Source organism: Mustela putorius, unplaced genomic scaffold (assembly GCF_011764305.1).
Source record: "Mustela putorius furo isolate JIRA1106 unplaced genomic scaffold, ASM1176430v1.1 tig00000868_pilon_pilon_pilon, whole genome shotgun sequence".
NCBI lineage: Eukaryota > Metazoa > Chordata > Mammalia > Carnivora > Mustelidae > Mustela > Mustela putorius.
The window spans coordinates 5,695,643-5,711,847 of record NW_025421502.1 but is presented as its reverse complement, the minus strand read 5'-3'; the positions used below and the strand labels follow the sequence as shown (position 1 = coordinate 5,711,847).

Sequence of the window (16,205 nt, the reverse complement as noted above, 5' to 3'; positions counted from 1 at the left end):
GCAGCAATCCATCCCTACATTTTACTTAATCCGTATCCCTGCCTCCCTTCTCCGTGCTGCAGGGGGCATAACCCTTCAGAAACGAGAGCCCAATCATGCCATTCCTTGGTTAAAACGAATCAACAATTCTGTTGCCCGTCATGAAAATCCAGTCTCTTTATTTACCCTGTTCACTGCGGTTCGCAGAAGGTTCTCCACTGCATCTCTCACCCTTGTCTGCATTACATTCCCTGCAGCTACCCTGCTCAAAGATTTAATTTCCTCCCACAAAACATGCTCGCTCTTCCCCCCAGGCCTTCATGGCATGTTCAGAAACATGTTTTCTCTTTCTCTGCACAGACTTACTCTCTCTTCATCCTCTGAGAAGTAGCTCAAATGCTACATCTTTCAGAAACACTTTCTCTGCCCCACTCATGGTGAGCCTTGGTTAGCTTTTCTCAGAACAACACATTTCCCTTACTTGGCATTTCCTGTTAGTCTTCCTTACTCCTATGAGGACCGGAGGATACCTCTTCACTGTACTCCTAGTGCCTAGAAGACATTTTACAAATAACAGTTTAAAAAAAAATTTGCAAGAAGCTCAGAGATATGTTCCAAGTGTTTTGTATAGCCTATTCCATAACAGAAAAAAAAAAGATTTGTTCTATTGTATAGAACAAATTAAAAAAAAATAGTTGAAAAAAGAAAAATGGATAAACACCCTTTGTCACTCTCTCCTCTAAATAATATCCTGACACCAAATTTTAAAGAGGTATCATGTCTTAGTGCATGTTGTCTTCCTTAGGTGTTATAAGCCCCTGCCTTCCCTTGGTCTGACAGACAGTCTGCTCCCTTTGGTGTTTTATGACTCAATCCCCAATGTTTTAAATCCATTTTCTCGCTTAACTCTCTGTGTGCCTCAATATATTTTTCTTTTTTCCTTGAATTGGTCTGGATCTCAAGAAAGAGGTCTGAGCCAAAAATAATAGATTTGGGAGCCACATGGGCTGCTGCATAGGAAATAAAATAGGAAAATGCCACAGACTGTATCATCCTTAGAAATAATAGAAATCATCACAATTATCGAGTGTGTAAGGAATTATCTGTGCTGGCATTACTCATATCATCTCATTTAATTTTCACAACAATCCTATGAACTAAGTGTGATTATTACCACTGTTTGATTAAAAAGCTGAGTTGCAGAAGTATCATAATAGCGTGTTCAAGGTCACACTGTGGAGGAATTGGGGTTTGAACCTAGGCAGAGTGACACCATACTTTTTCCCCAACCACAGTGAATAAATTCAGCAATATTTTATATAATGGCAATGATATTACTATTCTCTTTCATTTCATATCTTAGATTTTGCCTTATTTGTTCAGGGGAAACCTTTAATTTGGCATATTCTTATCTATCCATGGCCTCCTGGTGGTTAAATGCTTTCGTGTGCATAGATCATGGGGCCAAAATATCTCTCTCTTTTTCATACCGCCCCCCCCCCACACACACCCTTCTCTCCTGGCTGTCATAGAATTGGTCTCTCATTATTTCAAGCTCAACTTCCAGGGATTTTTGCAACGAGTTTTACTGCTCATATATACTGCTATAAAAAGTTGATATATTTTTGCTTTCTTCTCTACTCTTGAGATGTAGATTCCAGTTTTATGTTCATAAGAGATTTTCCAAGACATATTCTTTGGAAAATGAAGGGTGTCTACCATCAGGACTGTGTGAAATACTTCAGATTCATTTCATGAACAAGAATATTGCTGAATTTCTTTGGTTCTAGATTTCATGCAGGAGAATTGCTTCCACCTGGAGATCTACCTGCTTATGGAAGTGATAAGTAGAGTTAAAACTGCTCAGGTGGGACTCCGATTCATTTTGATTATGTCATTGCTAGAATGTCTACTGTCAATCCTTGGTTATTTGGAAACCTCTAGAAAAGAATCATGCAGAAATTTGAGTATTTTTTTCTTACAATTTTTTTCCAAAAATTTTTTATGGTGGTTAACTACACATAACATAAAGTTTACCATCCTAAGTATTTTTAAGTGTACATGGAGCATCTGGGTGGCTCAGTCTGTTGGGCATCTGCTTCAGCTTTAAATCATGATCTCAGGGTTCTGGGATTGAGTCCCGCATCAGTGTCCCTGTTCAGTGGGGAGTCTGCTACTCCCTCTCCCTCTGCCTCTCCCCCCTGCTCGCTCTCTTTCATTCTCTCTCTACAAATAAGTAAATAAAACCTTTAAAGAGAAAGTATTTTGCAGTGTACAGTTCAGTGCCATTAAGTTATCCATACTGTCATGCAACATCATACTATCCATAACTCTTCTTATCTTATAAAATCAAAATTCCATACATGTTCTCTGTACCATCTCCCAGCCTCTGGCAATCACCATTCTACTTTCTGTCTTTATGATTTCGACAGCTCTCAGTGCCTCCTAGAAGTAGAATCGTACAGTTGTCTTTTTGTGACTGGCTTTTTTCACTTAGCATAATGTTCTTGTTTCATCCATGTTGTAACATGTGTCAGAACTTTCTTCCTTTTAAAGGCTGAATAGTATTCCACTGGGTGTGTATATTACCACATTTTGTTTATCCATTTATCTGTCGATGGCTATGTGGGTTACTTCCATGTGTTAGCTATTGTGAATAATGCTGCAGTGAACCTGGGCATACGAATATCTCTTCAAGACTCTGTTTTCAGTTCTTTCGGATATATACCCAGAAGTGAATTGCTAGATCATATAGTATCTCCTTTTTAATTTTCTGAGGACCCACCATACTACATTCCAGACAGTGGCTATGCCATATTACATTTCTACCAACACTTATTTTCTGTTTTCAAATGATTTTAAATGATCAGTTCAAACATCCAAATCTCTGTTATTTCTCATGGAAATCTTGGTAAAATATGGATGGCTATATCTTCCTAAGATTATTTTTAGATAGTTATTGACATTTTGTTAATGAGTAGGATCATACAAAGATACATGCTGCTGGGGCAATCATCAGACTGGTTTGAGGCAAAGCTGTATTTTATTTTTATTTTATTTTTAAAGATTGTATTTATTTATTTGACAGAGAGAAGGACAGTTAGAGAGGGAACTCAAGCAGGAGGAGAGGGAGAAGAAGACTCCCCACTGAGCAGGGACCAACCCGGGCTGATAACCCGAGTGGAAGGCAGATGCTTAACGACTGAGCCACCCAGGCACCCCCAAAGCTGGGTTTTAAATGCGAGTTTGCTCTGATACGAAATTCTGCCCCTTGAAATGCCTTTTAAAAACTTGGAATGGTTCTCTATCACTTTTTTGTCTTCTTTCTTGCCCTCCACTCTAATTTTTGCTGGTTTCCACATGCCTGACTGTGGACTCTGTTTATTTTCTAATCTGAGGCATTTCTTTGCCATTTATTTGTTGAGGAAACAGGATCATTTGTCCTGTAGAATTTTCCACATTTTGGATTTTACAGAGATAACACTATGGTGTCATTTAACATGATTCCGTATTTCCTATACACAGCAAGTTTGGGTCTAGAAGCCTGATCAGATACTTTTTGTATGAATGGTGGCACTGGAGATAGTACTGTATGCTTTACTACTGATCAATCACACCAGGGGCCATGTGATGCCTAGTTGTGGTTTTTACTATGACGTTCAAAATTTATCAGCAGTTTAGGTGTTGCAAAGTGGTCCATCCATTGTAAAGTTTCCCATCAGCCTTTCACATAATAGCTTTAGAAACGATTGATTATCATTGCCTAGAACCTTTTGTCATTAGATTTTCAAGGAGATGACATTGTATCACTGCTTATGCATTTGTTAGCTGATGAACTTTTCTACATCAGCTACAATTTCCCTGGGGAGGATCTTTTATAGGAAAAGTAAATTAAATATTTGATTCTTTCCTTTATCTGTTTTCAGAATAAAGGGTCTTTTTTTTTTTTAAAGCATCTTGATAAACTCAGAGATTTAAAAAATATTTAACATGTTTCTATTCATTGCTGTTAATATTTTGACACTCACATTGCACCATCTTTCTCCAGGAGGAGCCCCAAACTGAGGCTTCTAGCCTTTGTGGGAGAGATGACCAAGAGGGACCTCAGCTGCCCTCTCCTAGTAACTGGCCCTGGCAGCCGGGAAAGCTGAGTTGAGGCTCTGTCTGGGCTCATCATGCAGTCCTTTCTGGGGAGTACAATGGGAGTGGGTTGGTGACATGGGAGAGGCAGGGACACCTTGCATTTCCATCTTTATGCTAGGAGCTAGCCATGGTCACACTTGTCAGAAATGGGTACAAAACAAGAAATGACTGAGTGGGTCCAAGGGGCTCATCTGGAGTAAAAAGTCTATATATTTTTTTAAAATCTTCAGAGGCTATTGATTCTTTGAGGGGTTTAGATGAATGAGGATACCAAGTAGATGAATTCTGGCTAAGTGGCCTTTGTTTTTACTGTAGTTAAGAATTCCAAGAGACTATTCTTGTATTTTCTTCCTCATTATTTTTCCATTAATAAGGAAGAATAAACCTATATTATGCAGTCTGGGAAGGTGTTTGAGGAAATTGAAGAAGTCATTTATTCAGGAAACTCATTACTGAGGAAGACAATAAATAAATGAAACAAAACATAACTAGGTTCTGGGGCACATGGGTGGCTCAGATGGTTAAGCGACTGCCTTTGGTGGAGTTCCAGGATCAAGTCCCACATTGGTTTCCCCGCTCAGTGGGGAGTCTGCTTCTCCCTCTGATCCTCCACCCTCACGTGCTTTCTCTCTCTCTCAAATAAATGAATAAAATCTTAAAAAAAAAGAAAAATTATAATATTGTATATATAATATATATTTATTCTATAAAAACCTAGCTATATATATGCACATACATATGAGTATACACATAAACATACACACAAGCGTGTGTGTATCTATCAGTCAAAACATGGGTCTACAGCCAGAAGGCTTGAGCTTGCGTCCCAGGTTTACCCCTTATTGATCCTCAAGACACGGTTTCCTAATCTGTAATGTGAAAGATACATGTGTGCTGCATAGCTCAAGGGCTTGTTATGAAAATTAAATGAGATAATGTAAATGGTTTATAAAATGTTCTTTGAATTTTTTATTGTATGTGCTAAATACTAGGGGTGCTGATAATGAGGTATAAGAATGGTTAAAGGGAATGGGTTCAAACTGAAGATACTAGAAAGGCTTTCTCGATGAGGTGAGTCTTACACTGAATTTGAGAAAAGTCGATGGGGATAGCCACCTACATTATTTCAGAATTGGGCCAGGGTGAAATCTACAGATTAACTCAGCGGTAGAAGAGCTCAGAGAGCCTCTGTGTTAGGCAGGCAGGTATCCAAGGCACAATTGGTGGTGGACATTAACGCCACGATTAGGAGCTTTAATTTGATCTCAGAGGTAATTAAGCTGCCCTGCTGAGCTGTGGGAAGGGGTGTTATCTGAGGTCAGCAGCAGCTGGATGAATGCTAGCTTTGGCCTAATTTGAAGCTAAAGAACAGCAGAAGATTAAGAAGATTAAGCAAAAATATAGCCTTCAATCCTCTATGTTTTGCCACTTCCTAAAATGACCTTTTAAAGTGTTTAGCGCTTGGGGCACCTGGGTGGCTCAGTGGCGTAAAGTCTCTGCCTTCGGCTCAGGGCATGATCCCATGATGGAGCCCCTCATTGGGCTCTCTGCTCAGCAGGGAGCCTGCTTCCCCCTCTCTCTCTGTTTGCCTCTCTGCCCACTTGTGATCTCTGTCTGTCAAACAAACAAATAAATAAATAAATAACAACATGTTTAGTGCCTGAATTCAGGTGGCATCCTCAGCCTAACCATTTAGAGGAGAATGGTGATGCTGTTCTGGCTATCTTCATCGTTGAAGAGTGATATATATGGCTCATGAGGACCATGCAAACCATGGGCACCATGGTAGCTTGGAAGGGGTACTGGGCGAGTGGACGCTGACTGTCTGAGTTCTAACACTAAGTGGGAAATTGTAGGAGAAATGAAATAAAGGAGTTAAGTTGCAGGTGACATGATCACAGGTTTTTTTTGGTGCATGAAGCCTATGTCTATAGTATACCTGTGTTGTGAAAGGCACCATGCTGGGTGCTGTTTGGGCTATAAAATGTGAATGGGATTCGCCCCTTAGCCTCAAGAAGCTTATTGGTTAATAGAAAAAAGAAGCATATTTACATCATCGTCATGACCATGGAATGAGTGCGATGATGATGGTAAGAGCACAGGTACGTGGAGGCGAGTTGTAGGAGAAAAGCACAAAAAAGTGATAAATAATAGTGGATCTAGATGAAGAATGCAGAATTTCCTGTACCCTGGATGCTAATTGTGTTTCTTCATTAAGCAGTTTGACTCCTTATTAACACATTATAAGCAGTAATTAGGGTTTGAGACTCCTTAGAGGTACAAACTTAGAGGAATTTACCACAAACATCTGATTCTGTATAGAACCATAAATTTTTTTTTTTTTTTTAAATAAGGGATCTCGGGCACTATTCCAAACTTTTATTTCATGAATTAAGAAACCAAGATGAAAGAGATCATGATGCAATGTACAGGCAGAACCAGAAAACTTGGTTTTCCTAGTCCTTAATCCTGTACTCACCTGTCATGCTGGGTTTGGTAAGATTTTTATGAGGGATATTGCTAGGAAACATAAGTCCTCATTTTTTGCGGGGGGGGGGTTATATCAAGAAAGTAGTAGCACTTTGGTGCCTTTAAAAGGCTGAGTCAGAGGACTGCTTCTTCCTTCACCTTGTAGATAGGGTGCTGTTGGATTCATGAATCATTTAATAAAGCCTATTAGATCTTCAAATTAAAAGAAATGTCAACTTGGACATTTCTGTATTTTTATTGTTATTCCCTTGCAAACTTCATAAAAATTAAAGTTTTAAAATTTTAAAGATTAAAATAAAAAAAATGTTTTTTTTTTTCCTGACATTCAGAGTTGGTACATTTTGTCTTTTAATCTTAGTCATTTACTTTTAAAATCTGGGTCATTTTATTTTTTCATTTTGCTTAGTTAAAATTTTAATATATGAAGCATGCAGGAACCTGAAAGCAATGTAGCTATCTATACATGTGTGCTTGGTCTGGAAACCATGTATAAGAAATAAAATGTTTGGGATCAATATCTAAGAACTATTCAGTGTAAATCTGAACTGATTCAGTAGGTAATATTGCAACAGTATCAAATACTCAGCAAGATTGATTTTGTATTTAATTCCATCATGAGCTCTGAATAGACAAGTTTAAAATAACCAAGTTCACAACACAGACTTGCTAAAAGGAGGTATTAATAACTGAGGGGAGGCTGGGATGTTTCATTAGCGCAGTAGGCCGTTTCTCAAAGTGCGGTGTAAGACTCTCCACAATAGACTCACTCTGATTCAGCTGAAAATGCGGAGTCCTTAAAGGGTTTTATTCTTGGATTCCAAAAAAGAAAAAAAAAAAAAAGAAAATGCAAAGTTCTGAGTCTTTCTCTTGATGGACCAAGTCAGAATCTCTAAAGGGCCAGTAGTCTCAATGCACACTGGGGACATTTTCAAGAGGGCAAGAATAGGGGCGCCTGGGTGGCTCAGTGGGTTAACCTCTGCCTTTGGCTCAGGTCATGATCTCAGGGTCCTAGGATGGAGTCCCTCATTGAGCTCTCTGCTCAGCAGGGAGCCTGCTTCCCTCTCTCTCTGCCTATCTCTCTATTTGTGATCTCTCTCTGTCAAATACATAAATAAAAATCTTTTTTAAAAAAGAGGGCAAGAATATGTATTTACTGTGTCATGGTGTTATTGGTCAAGAAGAATGTATAGGGACTTGAAAAAGAAGGAAATTGGTAGAGTCAGAGTGAGGAGACATCTTATAAGTAGATAAACAGAGACTAGAGGAAAAATCTTACATGGAAATGGTCTCAGCTTCTTGAACTGCGGAGCAAAAGCTCTTCCTGGTTTGTTGCTTGTGCCATTCACAGCATGTTTTTAGCAGCCCTTTCGTTGGACCCTTGGCTCTTCTCATTTTTCAGAGGCTCTCACTGATCTCAACCCTGCCACGACCCCAGCTTTCCCCTGCCGTCTGTCACCTCTTGCCAGAGTTCTGACCTCTCTATCTATTTGGGTCTTGAAATCTGCCCTCAGGATTAACTCTGTATTTCCCAGAACATTTTACAAAGGTCCCATCATTGTTACAATGGGCAAAAGTAGGAAGGAACAAAATTTGAACAGGGATATATGTATTACTAGTTTGTCTCTTGACGCTGGCTCTGAAAATCAAAGGTGCAACATTGTCCTTTTGTTGTTCCACGTATTTGGCTAATCCAGTCCAAGTACCTATCTCACTAAGCAGATTTGACTATCTACTCTGGGTTGTTTTGTAAAACATGGAATACCAGCAGCAATGGACTCAGAAATTTGGGGATAAGACACAAGGCTTGTGGTGTATTTTAAGTCTGAAAGATGTTGTTCTTTAAATAAGGATCCTAAAAGCAGCTAAATATATATAAATATATATATATATATATATATATATAAATATATATATATATTTAGATCGATCGGACCTATAACTATTATACTTAAGAAAAGATGTTCTTAAGATTAAAGATTTTTTGTTTCTTAAACAGATCTTTCATTTTCAGAATTTTTGTTTATGTGCTTTTTCATTTTTTTAATAAAAATAAACCAGAATGAATGAAATAAAGGGGATTAAGAATACAGTTCTCTTGATGAGCACTGAGAAATGTAAAGAATTGTATTTGTATAAAGATAAATGTATATAAAATAAGTAAGCAGAGGGGGCACCTGGGTGGTATAGTTTAATTGCCTGACTTTTGGTTTCGGCTTGGGTGGTAAGCTCAGGTCATGATCTCAGGGTGCTGAGAACCAGCTGGGCATCAGGGTCATGTTCAGCCCAGAGTGTGCTTAAGACTCTCTCTCCCTCTACCCCTCCCCACTGCTCTCTCTCTCAAAAAAAACTTAAAAAAAAAAGTAAAGCAGAATGAAACACTAAGTTGCATTTAGTGTTTATAGCTCAAGGAATGAAATCGCCAGCTAATTAGGATGTCCAATCCTGAGCGCTTTGGTAGGAATAATAAATTAGAGAAGTGGGCTGCCTCTCTGAATGCTTCAGAATCCAGGCTCATACTGCTTGGCTCCAGAGCAGAGCCACTCCGGGAAAGACAGCACCCCTACTCTTGTCACGGGAGGTTTTAGACTTCCAAGAACCACAAAGGGATCAAGCAGTTTCCCTGTTACAATACATCTCCACTCCAAATAAACCATCTTCTCTTTTAGATCAGAAACTCTGCAAATGGAGGAAAGGTAGCTGCAGAGGCAGCATGTGTGGTCAAGGCTCTAAATCCTATTCGTGCACGTGTGCGGAGGGATATACTTTAAGTCCAGATGGAAAGTACTGTGAAGGTAACGTACGGGGGGTGGGGTGGGGTGAGGGTTAGCTACCCAAAGCAATGACAGCCCACCTGAGCCAGTAGCTGGTCTTCAGTGGGTCCTCCAGAGCCTTGAAGTAGAACCAACTTGAACTTTCTTCCTCTTTTGCCCCAGAAAAATAATTTTCTTTTTCTTCTTTTGTGAAAACCTTCATAATAACTTTCAGATCATCTCTATGTGTTGTGTTCCTAGATCCAGTACTCTTAGAAGCTACTCAGAGCTTGATATGAGGCAGGGATTCTCTGAGTGGACTCCAGAGACCTATGAGGGTTTCACAGTGGCAAAATGTTAGCATTTTCAAATTTTTAAAGGGAGTACAGTTCCACAGCTATCATTATATCCTCAAAGAGTAAAAGTGATTCCCACACCACATCTCATAAAAGTCTGGTAGGAATCTTGAGAAGCTATGTAACCAAGACTGTTTATCTATTTTGAGAATTCAGGCCCATTTCAGTGAACCGGGGAGAAATACTGTATTCTTTGTCCTGGTAGGTCAGTCCAGTGAGTTACTAATGAAAATCTTTCAATGGCTATAGCACACATTCAGTAGAGTTAGTTGGGGTGTGATGTCAGGTAAACCTGACACTGAGGTGTAAGTTACCATATCCTGCTCACCTGGGACCAGTGGGAGAGAGCCATAGCATAGCAGCCTGAAAGCTGGGTTTCAACCACAGTGAAGCTGCTGGGGAATGTTCTACATTCAGGGAAGGGCTCCTGTCAGCTCTGAGAAGGCTGAAGAGCAGATCAGGGGATGTCATATCCCCATCTCGAACTTTCAAGAGTCCCCGCCTTCAAAGCCTACATCTTTTCATGGGAAATTGTGTTACTTTTTCCTGAAGGCAATTCTGGTATGAAAATACAGGTTTATATGAATGTATAAACTGAGACAGTAAAAATGGCTTTCATGACAGTCGAACTGACTTCTTTCATTCTTTGTGAGGGTAGCAAAAACATGGTCAGTTACAGCACTTCTAAGTGTGTGATATTCTACTTTGTGCTGACTTATTAGCAATATTACAATTTATTTAAGAAAATAACCATCTATGTTTTATTGTTGTCATTGCATAGATGTCAATGAATGTGCCTTTTGGAATCATGGCTGTACTCTTGGGTGTGAAAACGTTCCGGGATCTTATTACTGCACATGCCCTGTAGGATTTATTCTGCTTCCTGATGGGAAACAGTGTCATCGTAAGTATTTATTGCACTATTTTCTTTCATTTTCAGTGATGTTTCTCAGGTGGCTATGATCTGGGTTACAGATAGCCATAGCCTTGATCAGCAGTATATATCAGAATTACTTTGATGTTTTATTATGTACATGAATGACATGACCGAAGACCTTTTAAATCAAAACCCCTAAGGTTGGGGAAATAGGTATATAAATCTCTCTCTATATACATTTCTTGTTTATTTATCCATATTTTCTTGTATATCTCTGAAAGATAAGCATGTAAAAACACAATCATGATACATTATTATATCTGAAACATTCGCTCTAATTCCCTGCTATCATCTATTATCCTGTCACAATACCATTGTCACACCTGAAAAAATGAGCAATAATTCCCTAATAACACCAAATGTCTAGACAGTGCTCAACTTACTTTAAAAAGTTTTTTTAAACAGTTGGTTTGTTTGAATAACCATCCAGACAAGAGCTATGTGTTATATTAGCTTAATACTTCTCTTTTGTTCTACAGATTCCCTCACCTCTGTTTTTTTTTCTCCTTGAAAGTATCTGTTGAAGAAACTGTTTTTTTTCCTGTGGTTTCTCACATTTTGGATTTTCCTGATCACACTTCTGTGATGTCCCTGTCTTTCTGCAAACTTGTGGTTAGATACAATGCTTGAGCAGATTCAGCTTTGACATTTTTGGCAGGATTGCTTCCTAGGTGTGTTTATACTTCCATCAGAAGACACATGGTATCTGGTCATTTCTCTTTCTGTCATCCATTATAAAGTTCCTTAATAGTCTTTTTTTTCTCTTTTTTCAACAAGTTCTGGCCAATTTTTTTTTTTTAAGATTGTATTTATTTATTTGAGAGAGAGAGATAGAGCATGAGCATGGGTAGAGGGAGAGGAAAAAGCAGGGTCCCTGGTGAGCAGGGAGCCTGATGTGGGGCTCAATCCTAGAACTCTGAGAACATGACCTGAGCCAAAAGCAGGCACTTAACCAACTGAGCCACCCAGGCACCCCTCACCAGTTTTTTTTTTTTTTTAAGATTTTATTTATTTATCAGAGAGAGAGGGGGGAAGAGAGTGAGCACAGGCAGACAGAATGGCAGGCAGAGGCAGAGGGAGAAGCAGGCTCCCTGCCGAGCAAGGAGCCCGATGTGGGACTCGATCCGAGGATGCCGGGATCATGACCTGAGCGGAAGGCAGCTGCTTAACCAACTGAGCCACCCAGGCGTCCCTCACCAGTTTTAATAAAGAAAAATTTTACATGATTTACTTTTCACCAGTCTGTTCTGGACATATTTCTTTCTCTTTAAAAAATATGTATTTTGTTTTATTTTTATTCTTTTAAAAAATTTCTGGTATAATTAACATACAGTTTTATATTAGTTTCTGTACAATATAGTGATTCAACAATTCTCTGCATTACTCAGTGTTCATCAAGATAAGCGTCCTCTTAATCCCCTTCACCTGTTTGCCCTGTGCTTCCACCAATTTCCCCTCTGGTAACCATCAGTTTGTTCACTATAGTTAAGAGTCTGCTTCTTGGTTTCTCTTTTTCTTTTTTCATTTCTTTTGTTTCCTAAATATTACATACGATGAAGTCATATGATATTTGTCTTTCTCTGAGTGACTTATTTCACTTAGCCTTATACCATCTAGAACCCTTCATGTTGTTGCAAATGGCAAGATTTCATTCTTTTGTATGGCTGAGTAATATTCTATCAAGTATGTACACCACTTCTTTATCCATTCATTTGTTGGTGGACACTTGAGTTGCTTCCATAATTTGGCTGTTGCAAATAATATTGCAATAAACATAGGGGTGCATATATCTTTTTGAACTAGTGTTTTGTATTCTTTGGGTAAATACCCACTAGTGGAATTACTGGACCATATCCTAATTCTATTTTTAATTTTTTGAGGAACCTCCATACTGTTTTCCACAGTGGCTGCACCAGTTTTCATCCATACCGGCAGTGCACAAGGGCTCCTTTTTCTCTACAGTCTTGCCATGTTAGGTCCGTTATTAAACGAAACGAGACTGAGACAAAGTGAAAGTTATTTAAAGCTTTATTTTATGATAAGTATTAGAAGTTAGACTGATTGGTCAGGGGAATGAAACTGAGACAAGGTGAAAGTTATGCAAAGCTCTATTCCATGCTAAGCATTAGAAGTTAGACTGACCATCAGGGCTGTCTCTGAAGAGAGCGACCCCTCCCAATCTTACAGATTACCTTTTATTGGGTGAAACTGCAACCCATATCTTGGTATCTCAACCTACTGGGTTTGTGTGTCTCTTGCTGATTGGCTAGTTCCATCTGGTCTGGTGACTTGTTATTTAAGATTACCCCATACCAGGAACCGTTACAAACCGTTATAAACTGTTACAAACCGTTACTTTTTGGGAAGGCTTAGTCAGTTAACATATTCAGTGTGAATAATAAGATTGTCATCCTTCCCAAGATGGAGTCATTTAGGTTTGAGCAAGACCTTCTCACTGCTAAAAACAGTACTTCATACTGATTAGATGTCTCCATCTGGTCTGACTCGTCCTTGTATTCTGGGCTCTGTTATCAGGAACTAGCCGACTACATTTCACTGGTTTCCCAGACTTGTTTCTAAGTAAGTTTCTCTTGAGGGGGAGAGTCAATTTAAGTTTACTGCACAAACAACAAAATGGCTATTTACCCAAGATGGAGTTGCTCTGGCTAAATAGGTCCTTAAAGCCAGAACTTGTTGTTTCTTATGTTTTTGGTTTTAGCCGTTCTGACAGGTGTAAGGTGATACTTCCTTGTGGTTTTGATTTGCATTTCTCTGGTGATGAGTGATGTTGAACATCTTTTCACGTTTCTGTTGGCCATCTGTAGGTCTTCTTTGGAAAACTACCCGTTCAGGTCTTCTGTCGATTTTTAAATTGAATTATTTGGTTTTTGGGCATTGAGTTGTACCAGTTCTATTTATGTTTGAGATACTAACCCCTTAACAGATATGTCATTTATAAATCTCTTCTTTTGTTCAGTAGATTTTTTTGTTTTGTTAATTATTTCCTTTGTTATGCAAAAGGTTATTATTATTATTATTTTTAATGTAGTCCAGTAGTTACAAACCGTTTTTGCTTTTGGTTCAGATGCCTTAGGTGAGGTATCTTGAAAAAATTTTCTATGTAAAAGAAATTACTGCCTGTTCTCTTTTCCAGTGTTTTTATGGTTTTAGGTCTCATGTTTAGATCTTTAATCCATTTTGAGTTATATTTGTGTTTGGTAAAAGAGAGTGGTCCAGTTTCATTCTCTTACATATAACTGTCAAATTTTCCCAATTTTCACCAATTTTTTGACATAATTTTTCATAATGTTCTCTTATAACTCCTTTATTTCTGTGGTGTTGGTTTTTATTTCTCCTCTTTTCATTTCTGAGTTTGAGTCCTCTCCCTCTCTTTCTCTTTTATGAGGATGACTAGAGGCTAATCAAAAAGTTCCCTTTTAAAACAGCTTTTCTTGAATCCCAAAGATTTTGAACTGCGTTTTTTCCTTTTCATTTGTTTCTATGTATTTTTATTTCCTTTTTGATTTCTTGATTTGCCCACCCATGGTTTAATACCGTATTATTTAACCTTTATGTATTTGTGTTTTTTCCTGATTTTTTCTTGTGGTTGATTTCTAGTTTCATAGTGTTGTGGTCAGAAAAGATGTATGGTAAGACTTCAGACTTTTTGAACTTGTTGAGACTTGTTTTGTGTTCTAACATGTGGTCTCTTCTGAGAATCATCCATGTACACTTGAAAGGAATTGTATTCTGCTGTTTTAGGATGGAACCTTCTGCACATATCTGTCAGATCCATGCAATCTGATGTGTTAACAATGCCACTGCTTCTTATTGATTTTCTGTTTGGATGATCTAGCCATTGACATAAATGGGTTGTTAAAATTCCCCACTATTATTGTATTACAATTGAGTACTTCCCTTATGTTAGTTATTAGCTGCTTTATGTATTTGTTGGGTGCATAAATATTTACAATTATTAATCTTTTTGTTGGATTGTTCCCTTAATGGTTATGTAGAGTCCTTGTTTGTCTCTTTTTATAGTCTTTCAGCAGTTTGAATATATTATGCAACTTTCTTCTGTCCTGCAAAGTTTCTGCTAAAAAAAATCAGCTGTTAGCTTTATGGGGTTTCCCTTGTATGTAACTGTTTTTTTTTTTCTCTTGTTCCTTTAAAAATTCTCTATCAGTACTTTTTGCTATTTTAATTATTACTGGTTTTTATTTGGACTTCCTTGGGTTGATGTTGCTAGGGCCTTCTCTATCTCTTGAATATGGATATCTGTTTACTTCCCCAGATTTGGGAAGTTTATAGCAATTATTTCTTCAAATAAATTTTTTGCCCCCTTTCTCTCTCTTCTCCTTCTGAGATTCCCATAATGTAAATGTGATGGTATCACTGAGTTCCCTTAACCTGTTCTCATTTTTTATTATTCTTTTTTCTTTCTCCTTTACAGGTTTACTGCTTTCCATTAATTACCTTGTCCTCCAGCTCACTGATCCATTTTTATTTTTACTTCCTCTAGTCTACTATTTATTCCCTCTAGTATATTATTATTTCAGTTATTGAGTTCTTGATCTTTGATTGATTCTTTTTTATATTTTCTTTATCTTTGTTGAGGATCTCACTGAGATAATCCACTCTTTTCTTGAGTCCATTGAGTATCTTTATGACTATTACATTTAATGGTTTATTAGATATATTGCTTATCTCTATTTTTGTTTATTTCTCTTGCTGTGATTTTGTCCTTTTTTTTTTCAGTTGAGATATATTCCTCCATCTCCTCACTTTGTCTAGTTCTCTATACCTATTTCTTTTTTTTCCTTTTTAAAAAAAATTAAGCTTTTTATTTATTTATTTTGGAAAGGGAGAGAGCATGAGTGGGAAGGACAGAGGGAGAAAACATTGAAGCAGACTGCATGCTGAGTGTAGAACTCCATGTGGAACTTGATCACACGACCCTGAGATCATGACCTGAGCCAAAACTAAGAGCTGGATGCTCAATCAACTGCGACACACAGATGCCCCATTTCTATTTCTCTGTGTTAGGAAAGTCATCTGTGTCTCCTGCTCCTGAAAGTAGTGGCCTTATGAAGAGGAGGTCCTATAGTCCTCTGCAGTGCAGTGTCCCTTGTTCACCAGAAACTGGCACTTTAGGGGTGTCTTCTATGTATGTCGGGTGTGCCCTGTTGTAACTGAGCCTTGTTTACCTTTAGTTCAATTATCAGCAATGGCTCTTTTCACCTCTTCACCTATTATGGAAAGGATTTTGTTTCTATGTTGTTCTTTTATTGTTGTTGTTGGTCATGATAAGTGTACTCTTTAATCCCTATCACCTATTTGACCCATCTCTCCACCCAACTCCCCTCTGGTAACCATCAGTTTGTTCTCTGTAGTTAATAGTCTGTTTCTTGGTTTGTCTTTCTCTCTCTCTTTTTTCCTTTGTTCAATTGTTTTGTTTCTTATATTCTACATAAGAGTGAAATCAAATGGTGTTCATCTTTCTCTGACCTATTTTGCTTAGCATTGTTCTTTCTAGCTTTAACCATGTCA

At 38.1% G+C, this 16,205-nt stretch overlaps 1 protein-coding gene across 1 annotated transcript in view; it reads left to right on the top strand.

Moving 5' to 3' along the window:
• The window catches only part of EGF (epidermal growth factor), a 97,277-nt gene that overhangs the window by 30,632 nt on the left and 50,440 nt on the right, over positions 1–16,205 (top strand). Inside the window, exons 6-7 of the mRNA XM_013053985.2 lie at positions 9,279–9,404; positions 10,500–10,622. Of these exons, the coding sequence (XP_012909439.2) occupies positions 9,279–9,404; positions 10,500–10,622 (249 nt within the window). The remainder of the gene's footprint in view (positions 1–9,278; positions 9,405–10,499; positions 10,623–16,205) is intronic.